Raw genomic sequence first — 23936 nt, forward strand, 5'->3', positions numbered from 1 at the left:
CTTAGCGCCACGTTAGCGTCAAACTTTCCACCCTCCTGCCTCAGATGCCCGAGTGTGATCACAGTCAGGTGCCACCCCTCTTGACTCTTGTTTTTGTTTGTTTTACCATGACCCATCACCCCCCAGAACAGAAACTGAGCAATGGCTATTTGTTTGTTACATAAAGAATCTATTCCAACATGTCTACTGTTGTCCCACACCACAGTATTACAGGTAATTTGAGGGGATCATGGAGTATTGAGAAATTAGTGTCTGAATCTGGGCCGCTTGACTCCCTATCCTGTATTCTTATCCATCATGCCAAATGACTAGTGGGCTGAAAACCAGCTTTCCACAAAACGGATGTCTGCCCGCTCAGCCTTTTTCTTCTAGAAATCTCCGGGAGAGCATGCAGGCGGGTGGGAGGTTAAGGACTGTGAGGACAAGGGAGAGGCGCCAGAACGACTAGACCTAGGCTGATTTGAGGGTGAGCGAGGGAGAGTTTGGAGGGGTTTTTCTAGACCCATAGGGGGCAGCCGGAGACGGCAGCCAGAGATGTGGGGGCGGAGAAAGGGTGGAGACCGGCCCCGCGGGGGGCGATGCGGTAGCTGCAGCGGCGGCCGCAGGAGTTTCCCACAATGCAGCGCGGCGCGCTGTCCCCGGTGCTGATGCTCAGCGCTGCCCCGGAGCCTCCACCGCGCCCGCCTCCCGCCCTTTCCCCGCCGGGCCCCGGCTCAGCGCCTCGCCATGGCTCTGCTCGCTCGGGTCCTGCCCCAGAGCCGTCTGGGGGCCTGGCCGCGGCGCTCGACAGCAGCCTGCGGGCTGCCGTGGCGTTCAAGGCGGAGGGTCAGCGTTGTTACCGAGAGAAGAAGTTCCGAGAAGCCATTGGCAAGTACCACCGGGCACTGCTGCAGCTGAAGGCTGCTCAGGGGGCCCGCCCTGGCGGTCTGCCCGCCCCCTCCCCGGGACCCCCCACCAGCCCGGGGCCCGCCCGCCTCAGCGAGGAGCAGCGGCGCCTGGTGGAGAACACAGAGGTTGAATGTTACGACTCCCTCACTGGTACGAGGCCGTCGGGGATGTGGGTGGGGGCGCAGAGGACATGGATGAGACAGGTGGGTGTTGAGGGGCAATCAGAAGGCCTTAGGACATGGGGGTGGTGGCTGGAAGCTGAAGGAGTCAGGGCTGTGGTCTGGTGGAAAAGACTTCAGAACTTGATGAGGACAGGAGTTGGGAATAGATGAACAGGGCTTCTTGGATGGAAGAATCAGGGGCTTGGATAATGGGCTCTTGACTTGGTCTTCCAAGCCCCACTTCCCTGACTCGTTCTTTCCCCCGGTCTGCCATGCATGAGCCAAGGTTAAAAGGCTTAGCATGCACTAGCTATTTCGTTCTTGGACCCTCACTTCTGTAATTTGCTTGGGAAACCTCCAGCTAATTGCTTCAGACGTGTCTGTCCTGCGCCCTCTAGAGGAGGTGCAAATAGATCTTATACCAATGGGCTGACTGACTAGTGTCCCCTGGTGGCCAGAGCAATCCCTTAGGTCTAGGGAAAGAGGCCGGGTTATTCCAGGTCATGTGAATCCTAGGGAATGCAGGCTGTGTCTGAGGGTACAGGGTCTCTGCACCCCCACAGCTTGCCTCCTGCAGTCGGAGCTAGTGAACTATGAGCGTGTGCGTGAGTACTGTCTCAAGGTGCTGGAGAAACAGCAGGGCAACTTCAAGGCCACCTATCGTGCCGGCATTGCCTTTTACCACCTGGGCGATTATGCGCGTGCGCTGCGCTACCTACAGGAGGCCCGCAGCCGAGAGCCCACAGGTGAGTGGCAGGGCTGGGCAGGGCTGGGCAGGGCAGGGGGTTAGAGCAGAGGAAACCACGTCAGGAGGACCAGGGCAGAGTCAAGCTATCCCAGGGAAATGCTGTTACCAGCTCTGGACGAGCTCTCTCTAGCTACTAAGTCTCCTCATACACCCACCCATTAGCCAGGCACTTTCCCCAAAGGTATACTCACCTTGTCCCTCTGACATTTCCCCAACCAATTCTCATCATTGGGAAACTGAACCCAGGGCCACATGCATGCAAGGCAAACACTGCATCCCCAATACATTGACCCATCCCTTATCCACTCACCGATGATGGCCTTGACTACTTCTCCCCCACACCCATATTCCTCTGCTCCCTCCCGGTCACATTCAGCTCCTCAGTCACTTTTTGCCCTCCACTCATCTGCTCATAATGCTTGCTCTGCCCTTGGGGGGAACCAGCCAGGGGACTCATGTGTCCATATGTGTGTAGACATGACCCAAGCCCAGGAGGAGGGAACACAGCAGGTGCTAGATGCAGAGTTGTGGGAGCGAAGAGGCAAGATTAGCTTTCCTGTGAAGTGGTTTGGTGTGAACAGTTGTCACTTGGGGATGAGTGGAGGTGTGAGAAGAGCCTCTCCTGACAGAACACTGCTGCTGCTGCTGCTGCTGCACGTGTGAGGTAGGAGGTGTGAATGTCTCGGGGTGGCTGGTACAGCTGAGGTGCTAGGAGTGGAGTCACCGACTGTCCTGAGGACATCAGCTGCTGTCTCAGGACACCCAGATAATGTTGCCATCCCTCCCCTGCAGACACCAATGTTCTCCGCTACATCCAGCTGACTCAGCTGAAGATGAACCGTTGCAGCCTCCAGAGGGAAGACAGTGATAGTGGCACTGGAGGCCCAGCTCGGAATGCCGTGGGCTGAGGCCAAGGGGCAGCCTCCACCTTATTCCCTCCAACCTAACCAGGCAACTCCCCCTGACTCATGCGATTACTGGTAAAGCACCTGCTACTGGTGTCGCCTTTGTGTGGTCTTATTGTGGGGATGAAGGAGTGGATCTATACCTTGGTGTCACTTCCTCATAAAGCCAGAGGCCCAGGGAGGAAAAATAGGGTTTAGAGGTGAGCCATTGTGGGGTAAGTCAGCATCAGGGCCGAGGCTGGGGAAGCACACACAGCCAAGCTTGGTAGGGGGCAGGGGTTACCTTTAATGCTGCGTTTTGTGCCAAATCCCCCACAATGTCCTGTCCCTGAGTATCCCTGCCCACCCTCTCCCCACAGCAGGTTGGGCCCAGAGCTCCACAACCTGGGGTACAAAGGAATAACTTAAGTGTCCTCCCCTCCCCCCTTCCCCAATAAATAGAGTGAGTATCCTGCCCAGGGCCTCCCCCACCTTGGCAAATGGTGGGCTGTGGCGGAGCCTGGGGCGCTACATTCATGGCTGCCCAGGCGGGCGGTGGTGGGCAGGTCTCAGTGAGAGCCATAGGCCCCACACAGGGGCACTGTATTGTCCTGGCTCTGACCCTCCATGTCCATGTCCAGCAGCGTGGGCTGCACGCTGAGGGGCCCAGGGCTCTCTGGAGTGTCTGGCCTGCTTGGAGGCGAGATGCTGAGTGTCCGGCCAAAGGAGACCAGTTTCCAGGGGTCCAGACGGGGGCGGCTGGCAGCTGGCCGGGGTCTTGGGGCAAAGGTGAGGGTGGTGGGACGGCCAGGGAACTCCAGGGGCCGGCGTCGGGTAGGGAACAGGGCCTGGGGGTCGGGCAGTCGAGGGAAGTCCAAGGGATCTCGAGGACCTGGGGAAAGAGGTTCACATGCGGTGAAGGGTTGGGGTAAAGGGGCCATTTCTACACCAACACTCATCCTTGGAAAGTGGTGTTACTGGCTTCTCTTATAAAATCCTCAGATCTTGCTGCACCCGTTTTCTAGTAAGGCCACAGCCATCAGCAGCCCTGTACTTGGACCTTGAACAAGCTCTCACAGTTTCCAATGGCCCATTCTTCTGGAAGATGACCTTTTAAAATTTTCTCTGACAAGCTGGGACCCGTGTAGCAGAGGATGACCTTGAACTCCAGAATTGTAGATGTGAAAACATCCAGTTGTATGTGTGTTGGGGATCACACCCAACACGTTAAGACGATCAACCACTCCACCAAAGGAGCGGCACCCAGCTCGGTTTCCCATCTTAGGGGCAGCCTCAGGTAGCCAAGACTCGTCTCTAACTCCGAGTGTGGCCCAGGTTGGCCCCAAACTGCTAATGCTCAGGACTGCTTCACAGTGTGTGCTCCTCACCACTCCCAGCCCCTGCCTCGTCTCTGAAGTGATCCAAGCAGCACCTGACTGGGGCAGAGATTCAAACCTGACCACAGCTGCTGTAAACCAGAACCCGGGGCCTGCAGGGCACAAGTAATTCCTGACCCTGCCATCCTGACCATATTGCTGGCTAAAAAGCAGAGACAGTGCTGATAGCTACCAATGCTTCCACTTGCCCTTAAGTCACCTACCCCGTCTTTGCTGACATTATAGTCACCTCCCAATTTATCCCCAAGCCCCACAATGCCCCCAACCCCGCAATGACGGCAGGGGATGCTCGGAAGAAGACACGGGTCAGTCGCCTGTGAAAGGTGGCTTGTACAGGCCCCACTCACCGTGGTTGGTGAGCTCTGGAGGCTCCCGCTGTCTCAGAGCCCCATCCGATGGTGTCCGTCTGTGTCCACGGCTCACAGCGTGGGCCGCAGTGACGTGGGTGGGCGTGAGCGACTGCCGGGGGTCCTTCTTGAAGCTCTCCAGCTCTACGTCCACAAGAGGATTGGTGCTAGGTGAGGGCGGGAGCAGAGAAGGCGGCGGGGAGGGCGCAGTGGGGGCAGCCTCATCACTGTCAGAGCGCAGCAATGAGCGCGTAGAGTTGCAATCAGATACAGAAGATAAAGACACCAGGGTGGCCGAGGGTGCCAGGCCAAAGCCTGGGGCTGTCTCTTCGCGGCGACCTCCTGGGCGCCCTGTCGGGCTGAGACCCCGAGGGAAGCGGCCGGGCCGTGGGAAGAAGAGACCGTCCAGCCAGCCCCGCTGCTCCTCACCATCCCCGGCCCGTGCCTCGGCAACGTCGGCGCCCAGGCCCACCGCACTCAGCAGCGTGGCGCAGCCCAGCAGAGCCAGATCACAGCGCCTCCGAGCTCCGTGTCCCGGCCGGGAGGGGGTCGCAGCCGGCGGCTCCCAAGGCGGCTGAGCACAAGGAGAGGCCTCGGCGGGCAGAGGCACCTTGAGGTAGGACGGGGTGGAGTAGGGGGAAGGGGGCACGTTGTTGCCTTCATCTGCCTCCGCAAATTCTTCTGCAATCGGAGAGGTCCGTCACTCAGCTGACATTCTATTTCCTCACCTGGAACTGGTTTTCCTTTCCTCCCCTTCCCCTAGAGTTGGTGGCAAGGATTTCCTCCAATGACCTCCAATCATAGCAACCCTCCGCCCCCTTCTCTAGGTGCCACTGTCATCCAAAAATCTCTCCTTCCAAAGCCTTGCTTCTGAAATTGAGAGCCAATCTCAGGTCAGTAGCTGCTCTCTCTTCTGGTCACGTCTCACCTCGGTCTGGGGTGATGTTCCCTCCGCCAGGACTTCTCCTGTCCCCATCACTCCCCAGAGCACCCCCATTCTCTTACCCATCTCATTGAGGCTGGCGAAGCCTGGGGCCATGGGGGTGTGCTTAGGGGATTTGCCCAGGTTGGGGGCGCTCGAGGACCACTGCTTGCTTCCTTCCCCCAGGGCCTTGAGCCTGCAGGGGCACAGGGAGATAGGGTCAGGGCAAGGGTTAGGCCGGTATAGGGGCAGGCAGGCGGGCGGGCGGGCAGGCAGCTATACACCCGTACCTCTCCTCTCCTCCGGCCCGCTCCTTTTGTAAAGTAGAACTGGGACCCCACGTCCTGCCTTTCTTCTTGCCCCCAACCAGTTCTTCCTTTTTTGGTGGCCCACTGCGGCTCCATGTTCCACTGCCACCGCTGCTGCCACAGTCTACGGGGGTCACTGCACGAGAGAAGTGATAAGCAAGTCATGGAGCGGCCCCTATCAGTCTAGGAGCCCGTCTGACAGCGACTCCTACGTAAATCCCTTCTAAGGTGCTCCGCTATCAGGGCGTGGCCTAACTCAGCAAAGCTACAGGCCCGGCTTTAAGCTTTTCGCATTCATCTCCAGAGCCCTGCATCCTCACTCCCCTACCTAAGCCTTCAGCTTCATTCTGATGAGCACAGCCCTGAGTTCTGGAGTTGGCTCTGTTCCTCCATGCTCCGAGTGCACCCTGGCGTGGAGAGACAACTCCCACCAAGGTGTCCTCTGACCTTCACATGCATCCATTGCACAAGTGCACCCATCCACGTGCATACACATTAATTTACCAATGCAATAAAAATAACGAGCTACATTCTAACCTGGAAGACAAAGTAAGACTTAAAATGAAAACAAAAGGCTGAGGAGGAAGTTAGCTTATAGTGTTCGCCTCTTAGAATCCCTGGGTTCTGGGTTGAGGCACATGCCTATAATTCGGAAACAGGGAGGTAGAGGGGGAAGGATCCACAGTCCAGGAGTTCAAGGTCATCCTTAGCTACACAGTGGCAGACCACCCTGGGCTACAGCAGACCATGAGACAGGCATGTAAAGGAAAAGTTTAGTAGTTTGGGATTTTATGTGGATTGGGCTCTGCGTGCTCCCCGTGTGTGGACGGCAGTTCTGCTCCCTCAGCCGCACGGACTACACACACCTCCAAAGAATGCGCCTGTGCCGTGCTCCTGTACGTCCCGTCTTTAAATGGTATAGATTTCTCCACCCCGGTAACAACCACATTTAGACAGCTCCCATTCAAGTGAGCCCCCAAGGATCTGGATACAGGAAGAACAGAAGGGCTGATCCAGCATGAACTGGTTTCTTCCGTTATTCTCAAGTCAACTTTTAAGGTAAATCACCTATTTTTCATCTAGTCCCTATGCATAATCAGATATAGGCATATGTATACCATCTACACACATATATTTATACACATACACACTCACACTCACACACACACACACTCACATTTATTCTCTCTCTCTCTCCTTCTCTCAAAACAGCAGCAAGGGCAGGGGCAAAGCTCAGCGATAGAGCGCATGCTTTACATATATGATGCCACGAGGCCTTGCGCACTGCCAAACACTTTTTAAAAAGTAAGGGCTGGAAAGACAGCTCAGAGGTTAAGAGCACTGGCTGCTCTCGAAGAGGACCCAGAATTTGGTTGTCAGCACCCACATGGCAGCTTAAAGCCATGTGTAAAGAAGGTGACTCCCTGGGACTGGAGGGATAGCTTGGTGGTTAAGAGCACTAACTGCTCTTCCAGAGGTCCTGAGTTCAAATCCCAGCAACTACATGGTGGCTCACAGCCATCTGTGATGGGATCTGATGCCTTCTTCTGGTGTGTCTGAGGACAGCTACAGTGTACTTATATATAATAAGTAAATAAATCTTTAAAAAATGAATATGACAAAAAAATGAATATGACTCCCTCTTCAGGTTCCTTAGGCACTCTATATGCATACTGTGTGGTCATAGGAAAACACTCATACCCAAGACATAAAAATAAATAATAAAACCTTTTTTTGTTAAATAATGACGTTTTAAAAAAATTAGTCAGATCGTGTCTCCGTGGCTGCATATTCTGGCCCTGTGGCCCCCTTTCCATAAAACATACCATCCCTCTTTGCTGTGCCGAGCTGGCCTCTGGGCTGGAACCGTGCCGTCCTTCTCCCTAGCTGTGTCTTTGCTGTTCCTTCTGACAGGGGCACGCACACTCTCAACTACCAAGGGCACTGGCAGACCTCACCTCAGGCCCCGGCTGGGTAGCGTCAGCCTTTTTGTGACACCCACGTTCCTGGGTTGAGGGCTTGCAGAAGCTGCTCAGTCTACTCTAGGCTCACACAGAACAAAGGCGGGGGTCCTGCCTGTGGAGCCAGCATCTCCAGGTCCTCAGAAGTTGGGTTTGGGTGTGAGTTAGGCCAGCAGCTTTTCTGTGCTCCCAGCTTGCAGAACGGACATACACCCCAGGGTCTGAACTCTGTGACCAACCTGTCTTAAAGCATGGCCATGTATTCTACCAATACAATCTCTCTGGAGAACCCTAATACTCCCCACCTCTCAATTTTTGGTGCTGGGGACACAACACAATTACAGGCCCTACTACTGAGCTATCCATACCCCCAGCCCCAACGTCTTTCCTTCTCTTCCCTTCCTGGAAATGACCTTGTTGTGTTTTGTTACCTGTTGCCCTTGCTGAGCACCAGGAATGCCAGCACTGAGCTGAGGTGTGCCCACTGACTGTGAGGGCCTTGTGTACTCACAGCGAATGGCCCTCAGCCGGGGAATGATGCTGGGGCTGGCAGGAGGGCTGGCCCCATCAGATCCTTTCCTCTTGTCCAGGGTGGGGGAGGCCTGGACAGTGATCTTGTGTTCAAATCCTGAAAGCAGAAGGAGGCATCCTAAGTGCTGCACTGTGGTAAGCAAGGGAGATTCCCCGCTGTGCGGACAGCAGGGATGGCAGCAGCTGGATCTCAAAGGTGCTCCCCAGACCCATCATGCACCGGGGCTCCCAGAACCCTCTTAGAAATGAGTCTTGCTTTTCCTGGACGAATAGACTTAGAGGGGCCCAAACTGTGCTTGACCAAGAATGCAGGCCTGAGTCTCCACCCCTGCGGCAGTTAAGTTTCATGTGACCATGAGGCACTTGGGGCAACCGCGGGAGAGGAGTTTAATATTCACGCCTGATGACACGTAAGGAAGATACCACATGTGGTTGTTGGAGGCACTAAAGACACTGGACACAAACTAGGCAGGTGAGTCTACTTCTGTCTACTTCAACGTCTATAAAACTCTAGTATAAACCTAAAAACACATGAATATTTGCAGCGTCAGAGATCAGGCCTCTGCATGCTAGGCAAGTACCCAACCACTGAACTACATGCCCAGCCCCCCAACCCCCATCTTTTGGGGGGGTGCTGGGGAAAGTAACCTAGTACCCTGCACCTGTTAGGACGTTAGGCAAGGGCTTGACCAGCAAGCTGTACCCCTATCCCCCTCAGAGCCACAGCCCCATTACCTGTTTTATTTTTAGGTAAGGTTTCACTATGTAGCTCAGACTGCCCTGACCTCTATATCCCAGGCTGTCCTGAAGTCAACCATCTGCCTCTGCCTCTCCAGTGCTGGCATTATAGGCAGGCACCATCATGCCTGACATGGAAACTTAACACCTACATCAAGATGTGCTATAAATATAAAACGCACTGGATCTCAATGATTCAGTGCGAAAACAAGAACATATCTTAGTGGCTTTTTGTTTTTTTTGTTTTTTTTGTTTTTTTTTGTTGTTGTTCTTTTTTTCGGAGCTGGGGATCGAACCCAGGGCCTTGCGCTTCCTAGGCAAGTGCTCTACCACTGAGCTAAATCCCCAACCCCGTTTTGTTTTTTTAGTATTGCTTACATAGGCATATTGGACTAATTAAACTGTCTCACAGTTTCTTTTGTGTCGTGATTTGAGATATATACCCTGATCTTTCTTATACAAGGAAGATGGCCTTGAACTCTAATCCTCCTGCTCCCACTTCCCAAGTGATAGGATTACGGGCATGTGCCACGGCGCCTGGCTTCTTTTCACGTTTCAACATGGCTGCCAGAATACTTAACGCTATGCACGTGGCTGTATCTCCACTGGCTGTACTGTGGGTGGCCTGGCACTGTAGTTTCTGTGTCAGGTAGGGAACTAGTCTTTTGTTTCTGAGACAGCCTTAACCCGTATCCAGGGTGGCCCGGGCTGGCATTGGGCTCGTGGTGGTCCCCTGGATGTCTCAGGGTGGATGCTGGGATGACAAATGTGCGCTACCATTCCTGGCTTTATGGGTCATCTTTTCTATGCGATGGATACACTTGTAACAGGAAAAAAAAAAACTTTAAGGTGCCGAGAGTGTAGCTCGGTGGGAAAACAACCTTGCCAAGCACGTATAATTGTCCTAATGAATCAAGCAACCCTCTATGGAGACATACCCCGCCCCCAAGAAGTTTCTCGGGGGCGCTCAGGGAACTGGGAGGTACCGGAGGGCAGGCTGATGTGGCTGCTGCCTTCCCGTAGCTTGAGCAAGCGGCTGCGTTTGAAGTTGCCCTTGCGTTTGCGGACCCTGGGCTTCTCCTGGCTCAGCTGGCTCATGAGCAGGTGCAGTTCACGTTCTACGATGTCCATCTCTCGCTCGGCCAGCTCCTGCTCCCGCCGCCGCAGCTGCTCTTCCTGAAAACGCTGCTCCTGCGCGGCCCGCAACAGCTCTTCTTCACGGCTGCGCAATTCCTGGTGGGAGGGAGCCAGGCAGACAGACCCGGAGGTAGGGCTTAGGTGCGGGACTCGGCCCATGGTCCCAGGACAATTGGGTCTTGTGGGCATCAGGCTTTGGGTTCACATCCCTCCAGTTTGGGCTTTACTAGTTAAGATGAATGCCATGGGGTACTGGAGAGATGGCTCAGCGGTTAAGAGCACTGACTACTCTTCCAGAGGTCCTGAGTTCAATTCCCAGGAACTACATGGTAGCTCACAACCATCTGTAAAGAGATCTGATGCCCTTCTTCTGGTGTGTCTGAAGACAGCTACAGTATACTTATATATAATAAATAAATCTTAAAGAAAAAAATGATGAATGCCATGGCAAGGACTGAATTAGCACCCCAAAAGGGTGCTTTTTCTCTTTCCTTTCTGATTTTAAGACAGGGTCTTATGAAACCTAGACTGGCCTCAAACTCACTACACTCTGGAGAGCAACAGGTACCACCATGCCTGGTTTATGTTGTGCCATGATACAATCCAAGGTTTTGAGTCTGCTAGGCAAGCGTTCCATGCCTTCTACACCCCTTGCCCTGTTCCAGTTCTCAGCTCTTCCGTTTGTTAAGTGAACTGTCCTTTGGTAAACAAAGCAAAGCAAAGAGTAGTGGAAAACTTCAGACACACCCCAAAGCAAAGAACAGCACCCTTGTTACCCATTACCTCGCGTTGTCAGTCACTACACCTTGCAAGTCTGTTCCTTTCCTTTTCCACCCTCTCAGTTTATGCTAACATTTATAGCATGCAGTATCGCCTGTAAGTACTTCAGCACAGGGGGCCTTTTTCTTATCAGTCCGCTAACAGAGAGCTGTCTTAACATGCAAAAATACCCTGCACGGACCCAAGGAGGATGGGCAGGGTTCAGGGAAAGGGATTCTGAACTGCCCAAGGCATCAGAACTGGGATCTCCACCCCATCCTTGTCTCCTGCCTTCACCTTCTCCTTGGTCCGAAGGTCATCGAACATATGCTGAATCTCCAGCTTCCAGTCTTCCTGCAGTGAGTGGAAGGACTCCAGTGGCATCTGGAACAGGGCTGACTGCTCGATGACCTCCAGCTGCTTCAAGATGCTGCCAAAATCTGGTCGCCCATGAGGGTCTGGGTCCCAGCATTCTGGGGTGAGGAGGGGAGGAAGAATGGGGCAAGGGTCAGCATCCATGCTCAGAGCAAGGCAAGACATAGCTACGTTTCTGTCAACAAGGGAAATAATGGGAAGGAACACCAGGACCTGCTCAGAGGGATCCAGGTTCAGACAGGAACCCCAGTATCAGATACCCTCAGGAGCTCTGGGTCTGGCCAGAAAATGGGTATGGGAGCCATGGAGGCAATGATGGGGATGACAGCTTGGGCTCCAGAGCCTTCTCCCCCATTCCTGGGCCCACTGGAATGCAAGGATGGTATAAAGGGGAGAGGTGTGGCCCAAGGGACCCTGTCCCCAAAGCTGAGCCTACCCTCTCCACAGGGCCCTGGCTCACCCTCCAGTAGGCGGGCAAAGGGCTCGGGGCACGTGGAGGGGATGGGTAGCGTCAGCTTGTTCATAGCCACACCGTAAGCCACGGCCAAGGCGTCGATTTCTCGGTAGGGGACCTCCCCGGTCAGCAGCTCCCAAAGAAGAACCCCGAAGCTGCAGGCGGGGAGAGGGAGGGTGATGCCACAGCCCACCCCAGTCTTCACCTGTACTCCAGCCCTCCCTTGCTCCTACTTCAGCCTAGCTGGTGAGCCCACATGAGCCTGATTTGACCTCCACAGGCTTGTTCTTCAAAAGGTAGACAGGGTTGTCTCCTGACATCTTCTGTCTACTTTTCTGACAAATCAAAGTCAAAGTGGAATGTCAATGCCTATTGGGAAATGCCTACTGGCTGTCCTGGAGCTCACTATGTCAAACAACCTGGCCTTAAACCTCCAGAGTGCTGAACTTCAAAGGGAGCATCACCACACCCAGAGCCATCTTTTTAATGAACTCATCACTTCTTTGTCTTTTTAAAAACTGCTTTATTGGCTGGGGTTTTAGCTCAGTGGTAGAGCGCTTGCCTAGGAAGCGCAAGGCCCTGGGTTCGGTCCCCAGCTCCGAAAAAAAGAACCAAAAAAAAAAAATGTATAAAAACTGCTTTATTGGGCTGGAGAGATGGCTCAGTGGTTAAGAGCACCGACTGTGCTTCCCAAGGTCCTGAGTTCAATTCCCAGCAACCACATGGTGGCTCACAACCATCTGTAATGAGATCTGATGCCCTCTTCTGGTGTGTCTGAAGACAGCTACAGTGTACTCATCATATATACATAAAATAAAAAAAAAGTTAAAAAAAAACTGCTTTATTGTGGGAGCAGGGGCATGGCTCACACGTGGAGGTTTGAGGTAAGTCACAGGAATGTGTTCTCTCCCACCATGTGGGTCACAGGGAACAAAGTCAGATGTAGTCAACCTTGGCAGCAAACACCGTTACCCACTGAGCCATCTTGTAAGCCCTAAAATCAGATCTTAATAAATGCTGGGGGCTGAATCTAGGACCTCATACATACCCACTAGGCAAGCACTCAGACACTGGGCTATAGCATCAACAGCAACAGCAGCCCCTCCTCCTCTTCCTCCATCTCCAACGCAACATGGTCTCACCATAGCTAAGGTGGACCTGGAGCTTACTAGATAGCCCATGCTCAACTGACCCCAAATTACAGGTCCCCTGCCTCTGCCTCCTGAGTACATGCCTGGGACAGCAGTCCTTCATTCCTTCAGTGATCATTGCAGTGTCACTTCTAAACACCCAGCCTCTTCCTTCGTATACCCTGTCCCTTTTGTCAAGAACACTCTTCCTTTGTGTTTTATAGCTTTGTCCTTCAAGTCCTAACTGAGGGTGCCCCCTCTGCCAGGAAGCCCTCCTTGATGCCCTAGATGTGTGCCCACAGTACTTACCTGTCATTACTAGTTAGGACTATTTCCCATGTGTTAGTACTTACCCCAGACCAGACACTGCTAGGCAGGCTTAGTTATCCTTACAACAAAGTTTCAAGGTAGAAGGAACTGGCATGATTCCATCTTGCCATCCTTAATGGCAAGGGATACCCACTCTCCCCTCCTCCTTTCTGGTTGGAATGTGGGCGTGAAGCCTGGAGCTCAAGCAGTCATTCTGGATCATGAAGATTACTGTTTGTTTGTTTTTTTAAAGATTTATTTATTTTATGTATGTACACTGTCACTCTCCTCAGACAAGATATTCTTTTTAATATTGATTTATTATGTATACAATGTTCTGCCTGCTCGTATGTCTGCACACCAGAAGAGGGCACCAGGCCTCATTATAGAAGGTTGTGAGCCACTATGTGGTTGCTGGGAATTGAACTTAGGACCTCTGGAAGAGTGGTCAGTGTTCATAACCGCTGAGCCATCTCTCCAGCCCAAGATTACTGGTTTTCAAAAGGAGGTAGCATGATGTCCTCCACTCCCATGTCCCTAGAAACCTACAGGGGCAGTTTGATTGTTACAGTGACTGAGGAGTGCTACTGGTAGCTGGCGGCAGGGAGATATGGCACTTAGTGTCTTGACCTGTAACACCACCACCTTATTTGGGAACACATTCAGGAAGGAGCCCATGAGGTGGGGTCACTGTATCACCTGCGCTTTCCAAAAGATTCAGCAACATGATCACTGAGACCTTCACCAAACAGTGCCCATGCTAGGGAGCCAGTGGGAACTCTGGTCTGATTTTTTCTGCCTCAACATTACTTTGCGACTTTAACGACTTGCAACCTGGCTGGCGACTGACAGTCAATGAGCACACCAGGGCGTGGTTGGCACCCTACACCTAAGAGTAACACCCCACTGCTCACCTCAGTGCCTCCTTTGTGGTGCCCCAATTGTTCAGCTGGCTCCTGGTCACTGAGAACTCAGCTTACACAGTGGTTCTAGGACTAGGAAGTACCTCCCTGTCTATCCCACCTTCATTTATTTTCACGCACAAACTTTCCTGATCCTTACAATTATTTCACAATTTTCTTCTTTTTTTTTTTTTTTCCAAACAAACACACACTGAGACTCACTATGTATCCCTGACTGATCTGGAATTCCACTGAAGGCTGTGTAGACCAGGCTGCTCTACACTTACACAGCTCCATCTGCCTGCCTCTGTAGTCTGATGCTAGGTGTGTACCACCATACCTAGCAATAGTTTAAAAGTCGGTTTCGTGTGTGTGCGTGCGTGCGTGCGTGTGCGTGTGTGTGTGTGTGTGTGCGCGCCTGTTTGCATGAGTGTGTATATACATGTGTGAGCACATGGAGGCCAGGGGTAAACCTCAGCTGTCATTCTCAGGAGCTGTCCACTTGGATTGTGTGGTTTTATTGTTTGTTTCTAATACAGAGTCTCTGTGTAGCCTTTGTTATACTGGAACTCACTATGTAGACCAGGCTGGCTTCACTGAGTCTGCCTCTGCCTCCCCAGTGCTGGGATTAAAGGTGGCACCTGCGACCACACCCAGGTTCCTTGGTTTTGTTTAAGACAGGTTCTCTCTTTGGGATCTGTAGCTTGTGGTTAGACTGCCAGCCAGCAGGTTGCCCGGATCCCTGTCTCTGCCTCCTCAGTGCTGCTGGGATCACAAGCACATCTCCACACCCAGGTTTATGTGGATGCTGTGGGTTAAACGGGCTATCATGGCCTTCATGGAAAACACTTTACTGATCTAATCGACCCCCCTATTTTACAATTTTCTTTTAGTTTTTTTGTTACTATCTGTGATGGTAGGGATTTATTTATTTTGTGTTACTGAGGATTTTACTCAGGGAACTACAGCAAGCCATGCAAGTATGCTCTCAATGAGCCATGCCCCAGCCCCTCACTGGGGAACTTTAGGTCGGTGCTCTGCCACTGCCTCACTGGGGGAGTCTAGGCAGGGGCTCTACCACTTAGCCACGCCCCCAGCTCCTCCCTGGGGAATTCTAGGCAGGGGCTCTCCCACTGAGCCACACCTCTAACCCTTTGCTAGAGGATAGATTCCAGGTCGTGCTCTACCATTATGCTACATCCACTAACCTCTTATTTTGATTTTGAAACAAGCTCTAAGTTGCTCAGGCAGGTTTTGAACTTGAAATCATCCTGTCTCTGCCTCCTGAGTAGATAACTATCTATGCTAACAGGAAGGGTTCTCTGTGTTTGCTGACTCTTGTATCTCTAGACATCTGTGTAGCTGGAGGAATGAATGGCTGCATCCAGGTCCTCAACTTCCCAATTCAATGACTTCGCAGTGGATCATGCTTCAGAAGCCCTTTCTTTAGTGCTAGCATCTCTTCCTTCTGAAATTTTTTATTCAGGTACAAATTTTTACTCAGGATCTGTTTGAGCCCCAGGAACACTTAACTGCTTGGTCACTGGATCCCCCACAGATGTCCCTCCCGCCAGCACCTCCTCCTTCCTCTCCCTATCCCTGAGGACACCCGCCAGCCTCTCAGCACCTCCAGACATCGCTGCTTTTGGAGAAGAGGGAGAGGCGGATAACCTCAGGAGCCATCCAGGCGTAGGTCCCCGCCGCACTCATTTTGGTCGTCTTGTGCCACTCTCGGGCAAGGCCGAAGTCTGTGATCTTGAGCACCGTGTCAGCGAGGTTGTGGTTCTCAATGGCCTCCAGAATTAGGACTGGGGGTAGGAACAAAGGTGGGTCATCAAGACCTGACAGGCTGGTGCCCTAGGCGTCTGCCCTCCTCTTTCTCTTCAATAGGTTATGGGTCCCCACTCTGCACAGTTCCTTCCTGCCCTGGTCACCAGAAGTGACTTCTTGTGGCCTTTTGCAACACAGTCAACACTGCCCCTCCCTGTGTCTTCATTCTGTTAGGTAGTCACATGGCTGCTCTTTTCTCTAACCAGGCAGAGGGTGAAGCCCTGGACTCTAACTCTGGGAGAATCATGCTACTTATACTGGCCAAGAAAAAGAGGATGGAGAGACAGCTCGGCCATTAAGTGTGTGCTGATCTTGCAGACAACTTGAATTGTATTCTCATCACCCTCACCAGACAGCTTGCAACCACATGTAACTTCAGCTCCAGAGGATCTGATGCTTTCTACTGAACTCCACAGAAACCAGTGCTTACACACACACACACACACACACACACACACACACACACACACACCTGCATATAATTAAAAATAGCTCTTGGGGCTGGAGATATAGCTCAGTGGTTAAGAGCATGCACTGCTCCTGCAGAGGACCCACACAGTCACCTGGAACTCTAGCTTCAAAGGATCCAATACCTTCTGGCCTCTGCAGGGGCCTGCACTCATGTGTAAATACACCCACATACATACATAATTTAACACACACACACACACACACACACACTTTTAAAGGAAAAGGTAGACACAGTTGGGCATGGAAGCACATGCCTATAATCCCAGAACTTGGCAGCCTGAGGCAGGTGAATAATATATTGGAGGCAAGACTTTGTCTCTAAACCGAAGAAATGAAATGAACATGACAGGCCAATTCAAAGCTTAGCCTGCGAGAAGCCTCTGGCACGATCTTGGCCTCTAGGACTCCTGCCACCACCATGATAATGTGCTTTAAGTAGCCTGCTGGTCCAAAGGAGATGGGAGACACTTGGGAGTAGATCCCCTCTACCCAAGCCCTACTAAATTACTTTGTTCCCCACCAGCTATAAGAGCACAGACAGTAACAAGGAGCTGTTCCCACACACTGGGTTTGGGGGACAGTCAGTTATGCAGCATCACTGTGATCAAGACTGACTGATACAACCAAGCATACAGCATAGTTCTAGCTGACTGGAGGCAATGGGTCATCTAACAATGATACCAGCGATGATTAGTGTCTACATTGGGGTTACATCCTTTCTAGGAATGGACTCATAATTTTATTGCCTAGCACCTAAGTCTTAGAGAAGTCACCTGATGAAAAGCATGTGGCTCTCCTGATAACAGTGCAAAGACTTGAACCAGCTTTGCCATCCTGCCCAATGTCTTAATGCTGAGAGGGTCGATGCTTTGAATGTTTGTGCCATGTTTGAGTGATGGGCATTGACCCAAGGCCTCATGCATGTGAGGCACACACTTTAAGACTATGCTACAGCCTCGGCTACATATGCATACGTTTGCCTGAAGGTTTACATGTCCAATATGTGCGTGCCTGGTGCCCAGGGAGACATCATGTATAGAATCCCCTGGAACTGGAGTCACAGGTGTTTGTGAGGCGCCATGCGGGTGGTGGGACTGAAGTCATGTTAGCCATGTTCTCTGCAGGAGTAGCTAGTGCTCCTAACCACCAAGCTCTCTCTCCAGCCTCCAGGCCTGGGTTTTGCTGGTTTGAAAAGACCGTCACCCACTGTAGTCCAGTCTGACCTCAAATCTGCAGCCATTTCCATGGTGCAGCCCCCAAGCACTGCGATTCTATGCCAGTCTCCACGTTCACCAGTTTTACTATTTCTCCACAGAGGCACGCTCTTCCCGCCTCACACTCGCTCTGCTTTCCCTATCTCTCTTAGTAAGGTTGATTCCTTTATGTTCAGTTGTTGTGCCCCAGATGCTGCCTTTCTTGACCATCGAAAATAACGTATTCACCACAATTCCCTTGGAATGTCTGAAAACTGGTATTTATTTTCCTTTTTCCCTCTCTTTCTATCTTTCTTCTACCTATGGACCCTGTATATCTATATGTATCTATCATCCCATATCTATAGGTAGATTGATCAATCAACCATCTATTTTTATTTACTATATATAAACTACATGTTAGTGAGGGGTAGGGTTTTCTTCCTGGTCTTTTTTCTTTCTTTCTTTCTTTTTTTTGGACAGAATCTCATTAGGTAGCCCTGGCTGTCCTGAAACTCACTATGTAGACCAGACTGGCCTTGAACTCACAGATCTGCCAGCCTCTGCCTCCTGAGTGCTGGGATTAGGGTTACAAAAGCACACCTGTCCCTTCTTTTTTAAAAAGAAAAATATGTTTATCTATTTTGTGTGTGTGTACGTATTTGTGTTTGAGTTGTTCCAGACATGTCCCAGAATTAAACTGAAGTTGCCAGGCTGGGCAGCAAGTGCCTTTGCCCAGACAGCCATCAGACTGGCCCCTGACTGACTGATTTACACGGTTGCCCACACTAGCCTGGGACTCATGTAGCTCAGAGGCTGGTCTCAAACTTATGGCAGTCCTCTTGCCTCAGCTTCCTAATCTTGGGATCAGAGGCAATGCCACTATACCCAGCTGTCCCAGTCTCCTCCATGACCCCAGAGCAAGGATGAAGCACAGTAGGTGCTTAAGAATGACTAAACTGAGTCAGGCATGGTAGTACACATCTGTAACTCCATTACCCAGAGGCTGTCAGGATGGCTGAGCAGGTAAAGGCACTTATAACCTGATGATCTGAGTCCATCCCAGAGCCCTCACGGTGGAAGAACAGGCGTGACTCCTCTGACTTTACACATGCATAGTGATGTGTATTTCCAACCCCAATAGTAAATAATTAATCTTAAAAAACAAGAATTATTGAAGCAAAGAACAAATGACATCAGACGAGGCACTTCTCGGGCTGGGGTGTAGGAACTGTTGCAGGAGCCCTTGTCCATTACTGCCCCAGAGGAAGCCCCGGCCTTGAGAGCCCAGCCACCTTAGCTAGGTTGTGTCAGAGATGTTCTATGCATCCTCTGGGTGAGGAAGGGCCTAGGATCCCCTCATGTCAGTGACCCTGCCTCTACTCACCCAGCATTTTAGAAATACTAGAATGTGGGCATCTGTACAGGCAAGGACCACCTGCATCTATCTTTTTGAGTCTCCCAGACTGGGCACAGGCCATGGAAGGCCATCAGTACTTGGTCACTCTCTCTGTGGAATGCATGAATGCCAGGCACAGAAGATGAAGACCACCCAGCCCCTCTCTTCTAGGGGCTAAGCTTGCAATTAGTAACAAGCTTAAACACAACAGCTGAGTGGAAACAAACATGAAAATGTAAACCAACAGGTAATGGCTAAGGGGTAAGCACTGAAGGCAAAGGGAGGGTCTCACATTCCTCGGTTAAGAATGATCCACTTGAGGGCAAGGAACGTGCAGGCCTCATTTGCTGTGGAGCCCCCATGCATGTGCTCTGGCCTTGTAAATACCAAATGCAAGACTGAGGCCATCAATTTAAAAGAAAATGAAAGATGTGAAATGAGGCTCCCCAAGGATGGGAGAGCCAAGGAGGCAAAGTCTGCCCAGATGTATACCTAGAAGTATCTAGCACACAGCATGACCTAGCACATACCAGAATCATCTAGAAAGAAAGCAATGGTTCATCTATGAGGGCTCTCAGGGAAACCATGGTGTCTTGGTGCTTGGAGAGGGCCTAACTTACTAGTGGGTCCATTGACATTTGCTAATGCCTTGAGATGCATTTGGCTTAGGTATGATTTCTAGGGACCCTTCCCATCTACTTGGCCCATGGCTGACTCAACCAACGAGTCAGCTTTGTAGAACCTGTGACTGGCAAAGTAACCTGGAAGTGTCTTCCACCAGCCACACTCTTCCCAACCCCTTCATCCGTTCCTGTTTGCTGGGGGAACCAGCAGCATTTCAAGAGCAGTTTTGATTTGCCCCATTCAATCCCTATCCCAGGGCACTTAAGGCAGTGTCTGGAGACATTTTTGGTTTTGATAGTTGGGAACAGGGTTGCAGAGTACTAATGACCTCTGTGGGTGGAGTCCAAAGGCCACTAAACAAGGTAAAGTGCACAGAACTATCCCCTACCATTGACAATACCACAAAGGTTAATGGTGAAAGGCTTGGGAAGCCTGGCTCCAACTAAGCCAGCTTCCGTTTATCTCTGCCTGGTAGACTCTGATGCCATGACCAGGTGGTGGGTATCATGAGGACAGACTCTGCAAGTGGCAATGAACACAGGGACTGTCATAGTGCCATGGATACACAATCATCGACACACTGTGACTATACCACGAAACACAGTCTGTCTTCCAACCTTTCTGAGCCTCCTTTTTCTTCTTAATACAACCAAAGCCCCCTCACCTGGCATTGAAAGGCCTTGCCGCCCCTACTTGCCCCATGCATAGTGCCATCTGGTGTCCCTTGCTCTTTCCAACCACCTGGGCTTGGCCTCATAATGTTCAGCGGAAGAGTTTTGGGAGAGAGGATACCACTTACTGTTGATGGACTTGAGGTCCCGGTGAATGATGGGTACAGGGGCATCATTGTGCAGATAGTTCATGCCCCGTGCCACCTGCACAGCCCAGTTGACCAGCACATGAGGGGGGACCCGGCGACCTGCCAGTACCCTGCTCAATGCACCTCCCCGAGCATATTCCATCACCAGGCAGAGGTTTGGGGGGCTGAGGCAGGCGCCCCTCAGGGCAATGATGTTGGGGTGCTGAAGGGCTCCAAAGAGCCGGGCCTCCTGGCGCACCTGCTCCGCTGTCACTGCTGGGTCCCGTTCAGGGTCCAGCCGGGCGGCCTTGACCGCTACTTCCTCTCCACGCCATAAGGCGCGGTAGACCTTGCCAAAGCCCCCCACACCGATGATCTCCTCCAGCTGCAGCTCGTGAAAGGGGATCTCCTGTGGCAGCTGGAGGTCTGTGGGTGCAGCGGGTGCAGCGGGGGCCACGTAGTTGCTGGGGAAGACGCCCACTCGGCCGCTGGGCAGCTGCCCTGTCCACCAGCCCTCATCTCCAGACACCGCACAGTCCTGGGAAAGCACCTGGACGCGATCGCCTCTCCGCAGGGTCAGCTCCTCGTCGCCCACCGCCTCGTAGTCGAACACGGCGGTCCACACTGGCCCCGCGGGGGTCGCGCCCCACTCTCTGGCCGCCGCCCCCTCCTCCTCCTCCATGGGGGAGGGGCCGGGGGCTGCGGGGGGCCGCTTCACGCAGGCTGCCCGCGGAATGCTGAGCACGAAGCCAGGAGGCCGGGATGGGAGACAGTCCCTGGGGACCCCGGGGGGCTCCTGAGGACCATGGCTGGGGGAATGGCCTCCACTGGAGCGAAGGAATTAAAAAAAAAAAAAAACCTAAAATACACCTTTTTCAAAAGACAGGACCGTTCCCTCGGATCTGGCTGTGCAGGAGAGGCGATAGGTTCACCTGTCCCCAAAGATGTCAGGGCGCAAGGAGGGCCGGGTTGAGCGGGGCCCGCCGGCGGAGGCCGAGGCCGAGGGCAGCAAGCGGCCGCCCCTCCCCGCGCCTCTCACCCCGCGCAGCTCCACCGGCGGCCCCCGGCTCCGCATCCCCAGCCACGACCACAGGGCCGGGCGGGGATGGCGGCGCCCCGGGGGCGGCCGCCCCGGGATGGGGTGGCGCGCCCCTCAGCCTCCTCACGCGAGGAACGGGTGGGCGGCCCCCATCCTCCTCAGCCGGCTCCCGGTCGGCCCCCTAAGTCCCTCTCCCCCCCCTCCCCCGGGGGCTCTTGGCGGTGTCCAGTGACGTTGGATGCCGCTGCCGCGATGCCGCCTGGGACTTGTAGTCCCAAGCTACGAGGCCTTGGGTTCGTCCCAGGCTACAGGAACCTGCGTCCTTAGACCCTATCTCCTATCGGGGGAGAATGAACCAACGCTTTCCACAAGCCCTGCAGGAGCCCGGCTCATGTTGGAATTCACGTAGCTGACTCGTTTAGCCAAGAGAAACATAGGAACTGAATGAATGGAGATTACGGACCGGTACTCCTAAAGCGGTTCGGACAAGGTTCGCAGGACAGTCTCTCGGGTTCCAGACTGGAAGTGAGTGCTGGGAAATGTAGTTCGTTCGTGGACCATCGTGCTCCTTGAAACCACCTGCTTCAGAAAGCAATGGGTGACTGGTGCAAGTTAGGGCACAGGCTTGTGCGTCCTCTATGCGCAGGGGCAAGCTGGAGGGTGAAGTGTACTGTCTCGGAGAATTCATAGCCACATTTGCTTGAGTCACCAGCTCTGGGATCACTGGCAACTGCAGTCAGAAGTTGTTCAAACTCTTCTGCCTCCTATAATGAGCTTCAGTTGGGGGGGGGGGCGGAAGGGGGGGTTGCGGTGGAGGCTTTGCTCAGATGACAGGTGACCCAGAGAAACGAAGTCTCTTTATTCAAGATTGCTAAATTATAAATGGCAAAGCAAGAGTCAAAAGCAGTTTAAAATAAATTAAAAAAAACACACACACAAAAAAACCCAAAACACTGCCACTGGTTTTATTTTTAAATTGTGTGTGTGTGTGTGTGTGTGTGTGTGTGTGTGTGTGTGTGTGTAGCTTTATTGAGTCAGGCTGACCTATCATTGAGTTGGGAGTCCTTACAAGAGCTCTGTGTTCAGCATCTTAACATTTTGCCTAACATTTGTCCTTCCAACCTTTCTCATAAGAAAGGAAAACAACCCTGACAGGAAGGCCATTTCTGCCTCTACCTGCCTATATATTTTTCAAACTTTTCCTCAACACCATGTTTGTAAATGCTGCCTTTCCATATATAGAACGCAGAAAATGAGTCGTGTGTAATGTCAGTGGCCTGTTCAAGAAGTATAAACATTAAGGGGTAGAATTCTGGGTCTTTCCAGTTTGATGCTCCTAAATGGTCTGAGACTCTGGAGAGAGGAGGGAAGAGAAGAATTTTATGGACTCTCATAGCCAGACTCTGAGACACTGACGCTGAAGGGTCACGGGAACGGATATGACTCCTGTAGCTGACTAACAAGTCTCCTGGTCTCCACTTAGGGAAACTAGGGGTCTATCAAGAATGCTTGTTACTGATGAGATGGCCAAACTGAAGTTTGACCCCCAGAATTTGTGGAAAGAGAACTGACTCTTGCAACTTGTCTTCTTAACTTCTACATGTGCAGTTTGGTTAGCATTGAATGTATTTGTGTGGACACACACACACACACACACAAAGGAGGAGAGGGGGAGGGAGAGGGGGAGGGGGAGGGGGAGGGAGAGGGAGAGGGAGAGAGAGAGAGAGAGAGAGAGAGAGAGAGAGAGAGAGAGAGAGAGAGAGAGAGCGAGCCCTGGCTAGCCTGGAAATTGCTGTGTATACCAGGCTGGCCTCAAACTAAAGATATCTGCCTATTTCTACCTTCTGCTGAGATTAAAGTTTCGGCCGCCATGCCCCACTACAAATCTTTTATTACTAAGACTTGCCCTTAACTGTGAGGTGTTTGCCCATGATGCTTTAAGACATTAACTTCTTACTGAAAATTGGACAATAACCGACATGCTTGGGTTAGGCTGACATTTTTAGTCTGTTTGTTAACCCCTTAGGAATGACTCAGTGTCAATTAAACATGTAGGTGGTTGGAACAGGCTCTCTCCAAACAGGAACCTAGCCTTGAGTGAGGAAAGAAACTTTGCCTGGCTTTAGCTCTCAGCGGATGCGGTCTTAGGGTCTTCATTGCTGTGAAGAGACATCATTACCAAGACAACTCTTATGAAGGACAAAATTAGGGCTGGTTTATAGTCTCTGAGGTTCAGTCCATTATCATCACGGCAGGAAGCATGGCAGTGTCCAGACAGGCATGGTGCTGGAGAAGCTGAAAGTTCTGGTTTGAAGACTGGTAGGGGAAGACTCAACATCCTCAGGAAGCTAGGAGGAATGTCTCAAAACCCACCCACTCAGTGACACACTTCCTCCAACACCTCCTAACAGTGCCACTCTCTGGGCCAACCATATTCAAACCACCACAGATGTTTTTATGAGGATAGGGTGGACAGGGATAGGATTAATCAATCCCACAGATCTCCTTTGCTCTGTTACTGAACCAAGTCCCAACCCTCTCTGATGAGTTCTAGGCAAGTGCTTTATTGTTGAGTACCACCTCCAGCCCCTCACTGGGGGATTCTAGGCAGGGGCTCTACCACTGAGCCA

At 52.2% G+C, this 23936-nt stretch overlaps 2 protein-coding genes across 4 annotated transcripts; one reads left to right on the top strand and one right to left on the bottom strand.

The window, feature by feature from the left end:
- Positions 1–612: 612 nt before the first annotated feature.
- On the top strand, positions 613–2801 carry Ttc9b (tetratricopeptide repeat domain 9B). 2 transcript variants are annotated; one of them, NM_001108478.1, is given in 3 exon segments: positions 613–1038; positions 1613–1795; positions 2590–2801. In NM_001108478.1, coding segments are annotated over 3 exon segments (720 nt in total). In that variant the 5' UTR covers positions 613–617; the 3' UTR covers positions 2706–2801.
- Positions 2802–2968: 167 nt separating this feature from the next.
- Positions 2969–21500, bottom strand: Map3k10 (mitogen activated protein kinase kinase kinase 10). Of its 2 annotated transcripts, NM_001395098.1 has the most exon segments (10): positions 2969–3573; positions 4426–5106; positions 5431–5543; positions 5638–5791; positions 8128–8244; positions 9872–10118; positions 11079–11254; positions 11617–11765; positions 15579–15759; positions 20268–21286. In NM_001395098.1, coding segments are annotated over 10 exon segments (2823 nt in total). In that variant the 5' UTR covers positions 20950–21286; the 3' UTR covers positions 2969–3250.
- Between the last annotated feature and the right edge of the window lie 2436 nt (positions 21501–23936).

Source organism: Rattus norvegicus, chromosome 1, assembly GCF_021556685.1.
Source record: "Rattus norvegicus strain SHRSP/BbbUtx chromosome 1, alternate assembly SHRSP_T2T, whole genome shotgun sequence".
Classification (NCBI taxonomy): domain Eukaryota; kingdom Metazoa; phylum Chordata; class Mammalia; order Rodentia; family Muridae; genus Rattus; species Rattus norvegicus.

What these genes read in the sequence shown, in the direction of transcription:
- Ttc9b (XM_087568996.1), top strand. Translation starts at nt 618, where the DNA reads ATGCAGCGCGGCGCGCTGTCCCCGGTGCTGATGCTCAGCGCTGCCCCG. An exon ending in GAAGTTCCGAGAAGCCATTG is followed by an intron (nt 868 to 1,612) that starts GCAAGTACCACC and finishes GCACCCCCACAG; the next exon opens with CTTGCCTCCTGCAGTCGGAG. An exon ending in CCGCAGCCGAGAGCCCACAG is followed by an intron (nt 1,796 to 2,589) that starts GTGAGTGGCAGG and finishes CCTCCCCTGCAG; the next exon opens with ACACCAATGTTCTCCGCTAC.
- Map3k10 (XM_087555086.1), bottom strand. An exon ending in CCGGCTGAGGGCCATTCGCT is followed by an intron (nt 5,792 to 8,127) that starts GTGAGTACACAA and finishes TCTCTCGTGCAG; the next exon opens with TGACCCCCGTAGACTGTGGC. An exon ending in TCCAGAGCTCACCAACCACG is followed by an intron (nt 3,574 to 4,425) that starts GTGAGTGGGGCC and finishes CTCTTTCCCCAG; the next exon opens with GTCCTCGAGATCCCTTGGAC.